Genomic DNA, 12,351 nt, shown 5'->3' on the forward strand with positions numbered 1-12,351 from the left:
AATAATGCTTAAAATTGGGGAATACCTTGGGAGATAAGATATTTTCTACTTTGTGTGATCTTTTCTGCTCTTGAATTTAGTTGTGTTCCTCCCCCCACCCCCTTTTTTTTTTCCCTCAGAAAAAAAGAAAGGCAGCAGCTGCAACCCATGAGAGCAGTGAAGCGGAAATGGGAGATACAGGAAGTCCAGAAATAAAGAAACCTGCCTCTTCTAGTAAGTTAAAAGATCGTTCTCACAGTCACATGTACTGTTGTGGCAGGTTAACGCTGGCCAAGGGCCACATTCCTACCTAGCCACTCGCCCCCCTCCTCAGTGGGACAGGAGGAGAAAACAGGATGAGAAAACTCATGGGTCGATACAGAGATGGGGAGATTGCTTACCACTTACTGTTGCAGGCAAAACAGACTAAACTTAGGAAAAACTAGTTTAATCTATTGCCAATTAAAATAAATTTGGGTAGTGACAAAGGTAAACATTAAACCAACATCTTTCCTTCCCCGTCTCCCAAGCTCAACTTAACTTCCTCACTGTAGACTCCTCTACCCCGCTCCCTGAGCGGTGCAGGATCATGGAGTGGAAGTGTGTTGTGGTCAGCACACAGCATTTTCTCTCTGCTGCTCCTTTCTCTTCACATTTCCCCTGGTCCAGTGTGGGCTCTCTCTCTTGGGCTGCAGTCCTTCAGGGGAAAAAAAAGCGCTCCAGTTCCTTCAGGAAATATCAGCCTGATCCAATGTGGGCTCTCCCACGAGTTGCAGGGGATATCTACTTCATCCTGGCTCCTCCATAAGCTACAGGGAATATCTGCTCCGGTGCTGTGGAGCACTGCCTCCTCCTCTGACCTTGGTGTTCCCTCTGCTGTTTTTCACTCTCCTTCCCACACCACCGCCTCTGCCTCTCCAGTGGTTTTTGCCTTCTCTTAAATGTTTTCATAGAGGTGCCACAAACAAGATGGGCTCAACTTTGGCCTATGGTGAGTTTGTTTTGGATCTAGCTGGAACGGGCCGTCTTCTCAAAGAGGCCACCCCTGTAGTTAACCCCAGCTTACCAAAACCCTGCCACATGGCCACATATACCCAGTGCAACCATTTACCTTTAGCAGTTCAGGTGCTTTTTATCTTTCATCATTTTTCTTTAGATTAAATTGAAACATTTAAACTTTCTATGTAAGAAAGGTATACTGTCCGATTTTATGCCCCATTCCCATTTTTGTCCTTCTGTCTTGTCCAATTCACTGTCAGAATATGCTGACTCCTCAGGACTTCTTCACAGTGTGTTAAGCCAGGTCTAGCAGCAGCAGCTTCCAAAAGCGAGTGTATTTAAAGTCGAGGAAAGGATCACCTATAAGGACAGAAAATGCTGAAGCTGCATTTCAAATAACTTGGCATAGTTTCAGTGTTGTCTGTAAAAAGTCATGGACAGATAGATAAAGTAGGATTATTTTAAGTCCAAGATGAGTGTCCAGTCAAACTTTTCTGGATCTAACCTTCTAACTCCTTCATGTCAATGCGAACTGAATTCAAGTAATTACAAAGATGTTTTTCTTAAAAGAATTTTTGATTCAGACTTTTAAGTAAAAGACCAGGTGTTTCTGTGGTCAAATAGTCTAAAAATAACAAAACAGTAGCACTGGAGTCTATTCCAAAACAAATCTGCTTTTTTAAAAAAAGGTTTGATGAAGGAGTATGGCAGGATGGGAAAATGTAGCATTTCAAAGACTGCAATATTATTGTTAAGTTTTAATTTAGCTAAGATTTACCCTAGTATAATTGAAATTCTCATAGGTAGAGGTGAAAAAGGTACCTGAGGAATTGCAATACAAGTGGTAGCATCAGCTTAAGTAAAGGTATTTGGGAGGCTATATATATTTTCAGCATCCAGTGGTTAAAATGAGTGATGGACGGACATAAGCTTAAATTTAAACCTCCTCTTGCCAAGTCAACAGAGTTACAGGTGAAATGGTTCTAATGTAACTTCTTTATACTACACAATTTAATGAATATCAAGTGGGGGGAGTATATCAAATGATTTCAGGTGAAAAGTGATCCATGTACTTACTCATTTTCTTCTCTCCAAATTTGGAATTAAGAACTTTACCAATTATTACATGATTCATAAATCTGTGTTGAAGGAAAGGGCAACTGTTTCATAATCTTATGATTTTGATAAATTGAAAATAGCTGATTATTATAGAAATACTTAAAACTGTTTCCAAATCTGAATAGTTTTATGATACCCACGGACGTGTTTCTCCATTATGTGACTAGTCCTGCGACTAAAAAAAAAAAATCCTAAAGTTTACTGTCCAGTAAAATGGATAATTTCTTGATACCTCTTAATTGTAGAAATTGAACTTTCGTCATACAGGAACATTTTAAAAGTTCTCAAAATGCTATTTTATTGGTTTAAAAAGGGGATAGATATGCCCAGACAGTGGTTACTCTTCAGGTGTTCAAACAACATCCCATGAGTATTTGGATGTAATACAGTTGCAAGAAGATCCATGCAGCCTCTTGCTGTTCAGCTAATCAGCATTAACCGCATCTGACTATGCAGTTTGTCTAATCCAGTCCAAAAGATAAGTCATCCCAAAAAAGCTTCTGATCAGCTGGGCAGCACTTTGAGTACACCAGGGTGCTCGGTGGCTCCAGGGACGCTGCCAGTAATGAAATCTGCTGCTGCTGAGGCTGGGGAGCCCCCAGGCTTGGTGGAGGAGAAAGAACGAATGGCACTGGGAAGGGACGGGCATCTTGAAATTCTTGTTCTCGGCTCCGCTGCCCCTGGTTGTTCTCAGCATAAGAGTGGCCGCTTCAGATGAGTTCAGTAAAAGCCATCTCTTTCAGTCACATCAGTCCTCCGTGTTTCTGGAGCTGCCAAGCAAGAGTGTTAGACTCTTCTTTTTAGAAACAGAATTTCCGAAAGCCCTCAAGAAACAAGCTGTGCTGTGCTACCAAAATAAGATGCACAAAATTTTGTGGAGTTCTTAAATTGTCTTTTATTGAACTTAGCATGTTATCACTTTCTTCTTTTTTGCCTGTGATAACTGGAACCCATATGCTTTCCTGAAAGCTGGAATTTTAAGAAGTATCCTTCTCAAGGTAATATGGATGATGTTGAAGTATATTAGTCAGTGTCTCTCCACCAGCAAAAATGCTATCAGAAGGGATGATTTCTATTTAAATGAAAAGTGTTTTTTCACACTGTTACAGCTCCATTTTCAGTATTAGCTGCCTTCGTGTATGATAGTAAAATATACAGGCTTATAAGAGATGATACTGTTAAAGCAGAATACCAAATTTTGGTACGCTGTACGTATCCACCAACACTTCTGCAGGGGTGTGCTGTATAATATTAATAGGACTAATATGCTTATTTTTAATCAGTTTGAATGGAATGGGCATTCCATTCAGCTAGTATGGGCAACTTCAGTGAAAATGGCATAAATGCTGTAAAAATGTTTCATGAGAATTTGTAAATAATCCTAGGTTCAAAGCTACCAGTAGATATAAAGCCTCTGCCACCGGCAGTTTTCTTTAATCTTGAGGTTGATGAAGAATGGGTTATAGAAATACAGAATTTTTTTAGAATAGAATTTTTTTTACACCAGCCTTTTTTATTTTGTTGTGAATTTTTTAAAAACAATTTTGGGGTTTATTAATTGGGACAGTATAGAGAGAAATACGAAAGGAGTTGTGACAATGAAAGTACTGTATTTTTTTAATGTGCTTTTTTAATAGTCAGTACTGCTAGGGGTAGGAATTGTGCATGTCTGTATTAGTGGATAGCATCTAGCACGACAAAGCCTTAACTGGGGTCTTTGGTTACTCTTGCAGTATAAAGAAAGAACTATGCGAACAGCTCCGATATGAAAACAGTCATACTGATGGATCGGTTAGAAGGCATTCCAAAATGGAGGTTTAATAGTATTTCTCAATTAATAAGTACTTAGCTTTATGTTTATTTACATTGCGTGGCTTTGCATAAATCAGTATCTGGGTTGTTGTCTTGGAAATCTTTTTTTTTTCTTTATTCAAGCAAGATTTATTACTTAATGTTGGATTAAATCTACACTTAGGCTCATTTTTATATTTAGAGAATTATTGGCCTTGTCATCAAGCTTTAGGAGTGAGCAAATCATAGGGTTTTTTGAGCTTGTTTAAGGTGCCACTTGTTACTTTCTACTCTATAGCAATGCCCACATTATAGGGGATTTCTACCTCTTAATTTTATACCCTAAACCAAACATTTTCAGCAAAACCTGTACCGTACAATAGTTCTAATTGATTGTTATTTATGTGTTCCTTCTTGTGAAGAATTTGGCTGGTGTTTGTAAGAGACTCCAGGAAGTGAGTGGGTATTAGTCTTAAAACTGTCTCTGCGCCCAGTAACCAAAAGATCCATCCCTTTCTGTGCCATTCTTAGCCTTCCCCTTCCTGTCTCATGAACGTTGCAAGTTAAATGTATGAGACTTACATGATCTGGTTTTAGAAGTTAAAAGCATGTGCTGCTATGTTGTATCTAGAAATTATCAGGAAGATTCAGGCTTTTAGAGCACAGAAATTTTTGCTCTCAATTGTCAGAAATACTGACAAATTCGCTTCTGTATTTTGCATTAAGTTTATTCAAACACAATATGGCATTTTTTATGGCCTGCCACAAAATTGTTTGAGGATCTTCAAAAGCTATTTAAATTAGAGGAGGTGTGGTAGGAGGTGACTTTTAAATATGAAGATCCTTAAATATTATGGGTAGGGAGGTTAAAATAAATTAGATATAAACTAAATATCTCTATGCAGTTCTTCCTGAGTAATGGTTTTCCTTGACAACTTGCAAGTGACAAATTCACTGAGAAGAACCTTGAACATGTGCCGCTTATAATAATAGACAAAATTAATGTCCAAGATGTAAAGTATGGAAGTGTTCCTGTTTACTCTTGTGTCTGCTTAGAACACAGTTTTCTACTTAGTCTTCCTTTATATTTTAAGCTTTTTTCTGTACAATCTCTTCAGAACACTTCTAGCACTTAAACACATTTAAAATGTAAATACATTTAAGTTCCTTTTTACACTTCATGAGACTTTCTTGTGTTTGCTGCTAATAAAAGCTATTAAGTTGAAACAGAACAAAAAACCTTCTGAGGAAAATTTTCCATGGGGTAGGGTTTTGTATAACGACTTTACAGGTAGAACAAAATCATTTAAGAATAAAAGTGATGTCAGCTTTTTTGTTGTTCTTCTATCACGTGAAGATGTATTGCAGTGTGCAGAACAAGTGTTGCAATTCAAACTCAGATAGAAAATTTGTAAGTGAAATTTTTCTACAGGAAACAAAAAAAAAAACAACCTCTGTACTTCAGTGACTCAGACTTTTACAGGGAACTAACCTTTTTCAAGATTGCAAGTAATATATTTGAAAAAATAAACTTTATTCCTCCTGCACATCGCTGTGGCGGAGAGGAGGGCTATTTTTAAACACATGCTGCATGTCACTACTGATTTAAATGTGTATATACAATTGTGTTTTGGAATGTCTTCAGTAAAGCAATTTTTACAAATTGAAGTCAGTCAGTTTCAGTTTTATCTGGAACAATTTTATACTAAAGTTTTTAAAAGAACACTCATAGATTTGATGACATCCTTAGGAAATACACAGGCATAAAGTCATCAAATAATACATTCTTCTGTCCTGATGTTTTTCCCAATTATTATATGGAAATGTATTGGCTTTTTTTCTTAAAGGAAACAGAGGACTTGGAAGAACAGAGTACCTAAGGCCAAACCCTATACATAACTCTACAAACTTACTTTCTTCTCTTTCATCCCCTCATATATTTCCTGGAATTCAAGTCCGTATTTCCGTTCTTCATATTTCTGTTCATAGAGGAAAAACTGCGGAGAAAAAAGAACAAGCCAACTAACCAAAACTATTTGTTGCCCTTGCAGTTGCTTCAACAGCCTTCAAAGTACTGAAAAATTTTTGGTTAAGAAGTGTTACACTATAAGGTTTTATCAGCTATGCAGGGTTCCAGGGCAGAGTGGGGAAAGGGCTTGTCAGAGGACTATGCACTCCGCCTTATTTCATCTTCTCAAAAGAAAAGTAGCTCTTCTTTGGCATCATATTCAAACTGCCCAAACTGGTTTGAGAATGGTAGACTAGTGTGATGCTTAACTCTCATTAAATGCTGCTCAGCCTGGCTTCGCTCCCCATTCGATATTTCCAGCTGGAGTCTTTCAGCTTCCAATGCTATTCTTTTTTCCTTATTCCTTCCATTTGTAAAAAGCAATTGTGTGGGTTCCATTCTCTTGTTTTCCCTTTTCAGTTTGATGATTGTAGAAGCCTTATAAGGAGCAGTTGAAGGGGAAAAAAAAGTCTCCTAGGGAGCCATCCACCAAAATGACTTTGTTATTTAATGTGGTCAAAGACAAAAGTGATACTGCAGTCAGTGGAAGAATTTTGAAAAATTGACAGTCCTAAATTTGTCTCCTTTGGAAATTACAAGTCCACAATTGGTTACTTAAATTAGTAACAAAGCATATTCTTGAATTAATTTATTGCACTAAGATCTGATATAGTGGCATATGCAAGATCATATCTAGTTGACTATGGCGAGTGGTGTTAGGTCAGTGGCCCTCTCATTCCTACTTCATCACTTCCCAGCTTAACTGTGGCAATTCAGAACATGTGGCATGGAGTTGCCAGTATGAAAGATATGTCGGTTCTATCATAAGAGTGTCCTCCAGTGGCACACTGGGTCTCCATACAGAACTGATGTAGTCTCCATCTATGTGGAGACTAGTCTGAGAGCATCTCTTCCAGAAGCCACTTGAGAACTCTCCAACACATGGTCCAGCACTACAGATTTATTGGCCTTTGTTTCTTAAAGAGATAAACATATAGCAAAGTGTGTGTGTTGGGGGGGTTATGCACACATGCACACACATCTTAGATTATTTTTTTTAAGAAAAAACTGTGTCTGATTAATGTACTCGGCTGCGTGTGCTTCTTTTGAGGGCGAAAGATGTTAGCTGCAGTATTTAATGATGATTACTACAAGTCTAGTTGAAGAGCTTGCATGGACTAGAATTGTTGGAACTCTTCAGAAATTATAGAGAAACGGGCAAGTATTCAGTCTTTGTCAGGTGTAAATTCAGCATATACAAGTGATGCAGTTGCTAACCTCCAGCATGCCTGCTGCTAGATATTTTTCACTTATCTGATGTTTGCCTGGAGTCTAAAATCTGTATGTAGGGCTCTCTTCAAATATTCTAGCCTATGATGTAACTTCCAAGTCACCATTAACACCTAAATCATACCTGTTGGTAGCTGTGTTTCCATGCTCAGAATCTCCCACTGTCCTTGTTCCCATCAAAGCAGGCAATTAAGTGGGAAACTTGGGACTCTGGAGTCTGCTTATTTTTACCAAAGGAACCTTTGTCTTTTTATAGAAAGTGTCATTTTTTGACTCAAGTACAGTTTTATTTCTCTCACTCATAAGACTCGTGTGTTTGTAGAACGGTGTATGTAGAATCAGAAAACAAGATGAGGAGGGACATCAAGAGGTGATCTGCTCTATACACCAGCCTAAGCACAGGTTTATCTATCTACATCTGTTAATCTTGATACATGCCAATATTTTCTCTTAAAACCCCTATGAATAAGATCCTAAAACATCCCTTGTCAACACCACTTGTAATATGTAACTATCGTTAGTACTAAAAAGGGTTTGATAAGGCAGAGTATTTTCTTTTGATATTTTTAGTGCCTAATATGAATTTCTCTTAAGCTTATTAGTTGTCCTGTCCACTGTGGACATGAAAATGGCTCTCATTTTATGCAGCAACCTTTTGCACATTTGATGAGTACAAAAGGCTGCACCATCGCATCTCTTCCCCCTTTTTATTTTTCCTTTCTTCAGATAAACTGGTTAATTCAATTATTCAATTGCTGATTTGGGGTTTTTTTGGGTTTTTTTTTTTTTTTTTTTGGTTAGAGTGCCAGAAACCATGATCAACACTCCTGATTATTTTTTTTTTTTTCCATCTTCTACAGAACTTTGCTGAAGGATAGAGCCCAAAACTATACACAGTACTGCTGGGTCTCTTTTGTAAAGTTGCTTTATAATACTATTTACATGGAGAGAATCAGATATCACAGTCAACTTGTCTAATAATTCCTCTAGAGCCTGTGGGACTCTTTATGCCTCTGCTGAACTTTGTTCCAGTCTCAAAACAAGCTGTGCAGTGACACCATCTGGTTTATTTTTGCCTATATAATTCTTCCTCATTTAAATTGCTGTTTCAACCTAATTCAGTTTAATCTGCCTTATGAAAACCCTCTCCTTTGCTTGTAATAGCTTTGTTTGTGTCCTGGTTTAGTGCTGCCCACACAGGACTTCTCTTGATTTCAGAAACAGAATTTCTGCCACAAGAGAAGTTTGTGGGGATGGGGCAATATACGTTATCAGGCTAACTAATTTTGAAAATGCAGACGAGCTCTTTGGTACAAAAGACCTTCATTTCTGAAATACCTGCAAACTTTGAAGCTAAACATGGGTTGAGAGCAGTCATTCTGAGTTTAACATAATTAACTTAATCAGATAGTTTAAGAGCATATTTCTGCTGCTTACGTTTGAAATTTTGAATGAAAGAACCATGGCAAGGGTTTTATTTTTTTTCCTTTTTGTTATGATTCACTTAGAGGTTCTCCATGATCATGGTTTGTTTAGAAAAGCCTTGAAAAGAACTCATTAATGCAATAAAGGAAAAATCAGAGACAGGGCAGGTCTCTAATGTTTGGTGTTCCAGCACGGGCAACTAGAAATGGGTAAGCTCTTACTGAATTAGGAATTAGTAAGCTTCAATTACTTGTATTGTTTGTGAAGATTATGAAATGCTACAGTTCTGAAATAAAAACATGAAAATCTGATAACTCATTTCTTTTGTTTCTATAAACTAACAGCTGTAGTATTTTCCTACCTAAGGTCATCATTTTCATATTGACAGTCTTTCTGATAATACAACATGAATTTGACCTGTCGTTGCAGCATTTCGTTATACAGTCTAGGATTAGATGAGAAGAAAAATCACAGTTACCTCAGTCAAAACCGGTGAAGATTAGTGAAAGGGAAAAGGATCGGGTTACTGTTTTCTCTTGAAGAGAAAACTGGTCATTCTCTGCTTTCTGTTGCAACACAAGGATTCCAGAAAAAAATCCCAGGAAGGATAGAGAGAGGAGAACCGTTAAAGTTCATGCAGCTGGTAGGATAACTTGGCCTACCTACCACTAAGGCTACTTAATTTGAAAACTCAGAAGACACGTCTGTTGCTAGAATTCACAGTTACGGTAGCTGAAATATGCTGTGGCTTTGAAAAGTATAAACTAATTCTTGCAGATAAACCAGAATTTATCTGGGAGAAGGAATGATTTATGTAGTTAAGTTACTACTTTAGTTTCTGATACCTGCTTGTATAGTTTTTAGCTACCAGTTCTTGTAAGGTACAAGAATAGATTTGATTTTTACATAGCAGTTGGGGAGGTGGTGGTGTTTTGCCAGAACAGATCTTTCATTGATAAAGCTGCTCTATCGCCTGAGCTGTCCGTTGGGGTTTTTTTTTTTTTCAAGTGATTTATTAATCAAAGATGTATTGTCTGACAAAATCTATTTGTAATTTTATGTTGAATGCAGCAAATGCTTTTGGACAAAAAGGGAACAAGAATATTTTTTCAGTCTCCATTTCATTGTCAAGAATGGAAAAATTCTTCAAAGTTAATTTTGGTAGTTTTAGTTGCAAATCAACATTTTAAGAGCAAATTAAGTTACGTAAAATTGAAGAAACATGAAAGCAAAACTGTTTGTAATAGTTTGTTGCTTTTCTTGGTGGGGTTTTGGTTTTGAGTAGATGTGAGAGTATTTTGGCTTGTTTTGCATTGTTCTCTGCCTCCTTGCTTTCCCCTAATTTTTACTCTCTGGGCTTGAACGATCCATGACTCCTACTGCTCAAAGGCTGTTGCCTTATGCACGCAGCTTCATTCTTAAGGAATTACATGAAACTCAATTTTTTCTTTGTCAGTAATGCAGATTTAAGAATTTGACAGGAACAGTAGAGTTATATATAGTTTTACAAGGAAGAACTTAAATACTTTGGCAAACTGAGTTCAAGGAGGAAGTCAGGATTAAAAACAAAAATTAAAAAAGCACCCATGATTAGGAGGTGAGAAACATTTCGTTGTTACTGCATTTGTGAAAATGGTAGCAGTTTTTATTATGTGTAATATTTTTTTCTCGAAGTGACTACAGTTGAATGTGATTGATGCAAATGAGCTGTGGTGGGTTTTTTTTCCCCCTTTTCCCTGCTAGTGGGCAGGAAAGAATCAAAGTGCACAGGGAGTTTTTTATTACTGCATTTAAGTATGGTTTCTTTGAACAGCCTGCCTGCCAGGTTTGTGAGGAATCTTATTTAGATGGCACTGTTCGTTACCTTTGTTAATAAAATATTGTGAAATAATAACTTGAAATCTGTAGGTAAAGTGCCCGGGTAGCTGAGCTGATTGAACAGCTCGACGCTGCCAAACAAAAATCTTCCTCATTTCTACCTGTGTGCCTTCCACCTCCCCGTGTATAAGCTCCATTTGGAATGCCTTAAGATGCTGCAACTCATTGAACTGTGAGAACACTAGGCCCAAAAAAAGATTTTGCCAGGTTATGGAGCTGGATCAGCTTAGCACAAGGTCCAAAGAGCACCAAAAATGGCTTAATATGGGGGAGGGATCATAGAACTGAAAGTTGGTGCATGGGGAGGAAGGAGGGATTTAGGATTTGAAGAGGATCTCATTCTTCATCTTTTGGTGGAGATGAACTATTATATTGGCTCAACTCCCCGTAATGCTTCTGTTTGAGAAGTGGAGCTGTACATCGCGTTTTTCCAGAGAAAATCGCTGCCCAGAAATTGTGGTAAATTCTTCTGAGTCCATGTCATGTGTCCTCTGTGCCCCCAGTCAAAACTAAATGAATGAGTTGAGTTGATCTATCCTTTTAAAGATTACAAATATTTTCTTGTGATCTATTTCTGTTATTTTATTTTATAGACGTTCTTGTCTCTTTTTCGTTTGAATTGCAGATGCAGTAGCCACCAGAACCCGGAAGATGACCTCACCAGAGTCCAAGAAAGGCAGAGCAACCAGAAGGAGAGTCCAAAAATAAATAATAAACAGAGCAACAAATTAACTTGCTCTTTGGCTCATCTCTGGGGTTTTTTCAGTTACTGTAGCACTGGAATCTTCTTCTTTCCTTTTTAAATGATGAATCCTGTAAAAACATGAACTGCTGTTTGTACCTGTTTTTGAAGAATAAGTGTTTTATTAAAATATTTGCATAATTTATGTATACTTTAATACTGATGCAAGATTTTGCCCTCTGAAGTGAGGATGCATTTTTATTCTTGATATACAAAAATTCATGTCTTAAAGGCAGACTAAAAGAAAGTGCTTTCTTTCTGCTTTATAATGTAGAAATAAAGCCTTATTTAGTTTTGTTATGGGTACTTTATAAGGAACAGCAGTGTTGCATCTAATTTCTTTTAACTTTTAGTAAAGTCTTATTGGAGGTGACTGTAGATGTACACTGAGATGAAGTCTGAAATACAGAGAGAAATTAAATATTTCACAAGTGTTTGAATTAAAAAAAGAGACCATTAAGACAAAATTCCCATCCTTCCGTTTTAGTTTGTTATAAAATACGTTTAAACAATTCTTTGGAGGAAAGGTAGTGAATTTGAGTTATTTTTTTGCCTAGTATTTGTGTTTGTATTATTTTTCCAATTATTCAGAGTTTCTCTGGAAAGAAAGAGAGCAGGATTTCAGACATAGAGCCCGGGGCAAAAGAAAAGAACCAAAACCCAATGCCTATTCTCAGCACTCCCACCCCCGTCAGGTTTTCTTTTTCTATTAGTGAAAAGGCTAGAAAAGTTATAATTATGAACAACTGTAAAGTATCTAGTTCCAGTGAAAGCTTGACTCACATGTGCTCTTTGTAACAAAATGGTTTGCCTTTTTTCATAGGTAAGAAGCATGTAACGTTTCTTAAAAGTACTTCCTTTCCTTGCTTGGCTTTGAGTCTTCTCTTCGGAGTTGTAAGTCAGAAATAAAACTGGAATAACATATTTAAAAGATCTAGTGCTTTCTCATTTCTGTTCTGCCTGCTATACAGACTCATTTTCCTGGGTATTAGCAAAGTGGGGCTGACGACTTTAAGCACAGTGTTCTCTTTGTTTCAGATGTAAAAATAGGTCTGCTAAAGCCTCTCTCATATTTAAAACTCCCCGAATCAGACTATCATTTTAATGACTTCATTTAATC

At 37.2% G+C, this 12,351-nt stretch overlaps 1 protein-coding gene across 6 annotated transcripts in view; it reads left to right on the plus strand.

Moving 5' to 3' along the window:
* The window catches only part of VRK1 (VRK serine/threonine kinase 1), a 35,564-nt gene extending 23,422 nt beyond the window's left edge, over positions 1 to 12,142 (plus strand). For 5 of the 6 annotated variants that reach the window (XM_063334186.1, XM_063334187.1, XM_063334188.1 and 2 more), the window contains exons 12-13: positions 120 to 213; positions 11,115 to 12,142. In XM_063334186.1, the coding sequence (XP_063190256.1) occupies positions 120 to 213; positions 11,115 to 11,197 (177 nt within the window). In that variant the 3' untranslated portion in view covers positions 11,198 to 12,142. The remainder of the gene's footprint in view (positions 1 to 119; positions 214 to 11,114) is intronic. The other variant, XM_063334190.1, reaches the window with a different exon arrangement.
* The last annotated feature ends 209 nt before the right edge of the window (positions 12,143 to 12,351 follow it).

Source organism: Chroicocephalus ridibundus, chromosome 4 (assembly GCF_963924245.1).
Source record: "Chroicocephalus ridibundus chromosome 4, bChrRid1.1, whole genome shotgun sequence".
NCBI classification, from domain to species: Eukaryota; Metazoa; Chordata; class Aves; order Charadriiformes; family Laridae; genus Chroicocephalus; species Chroicocephalus ridibundus.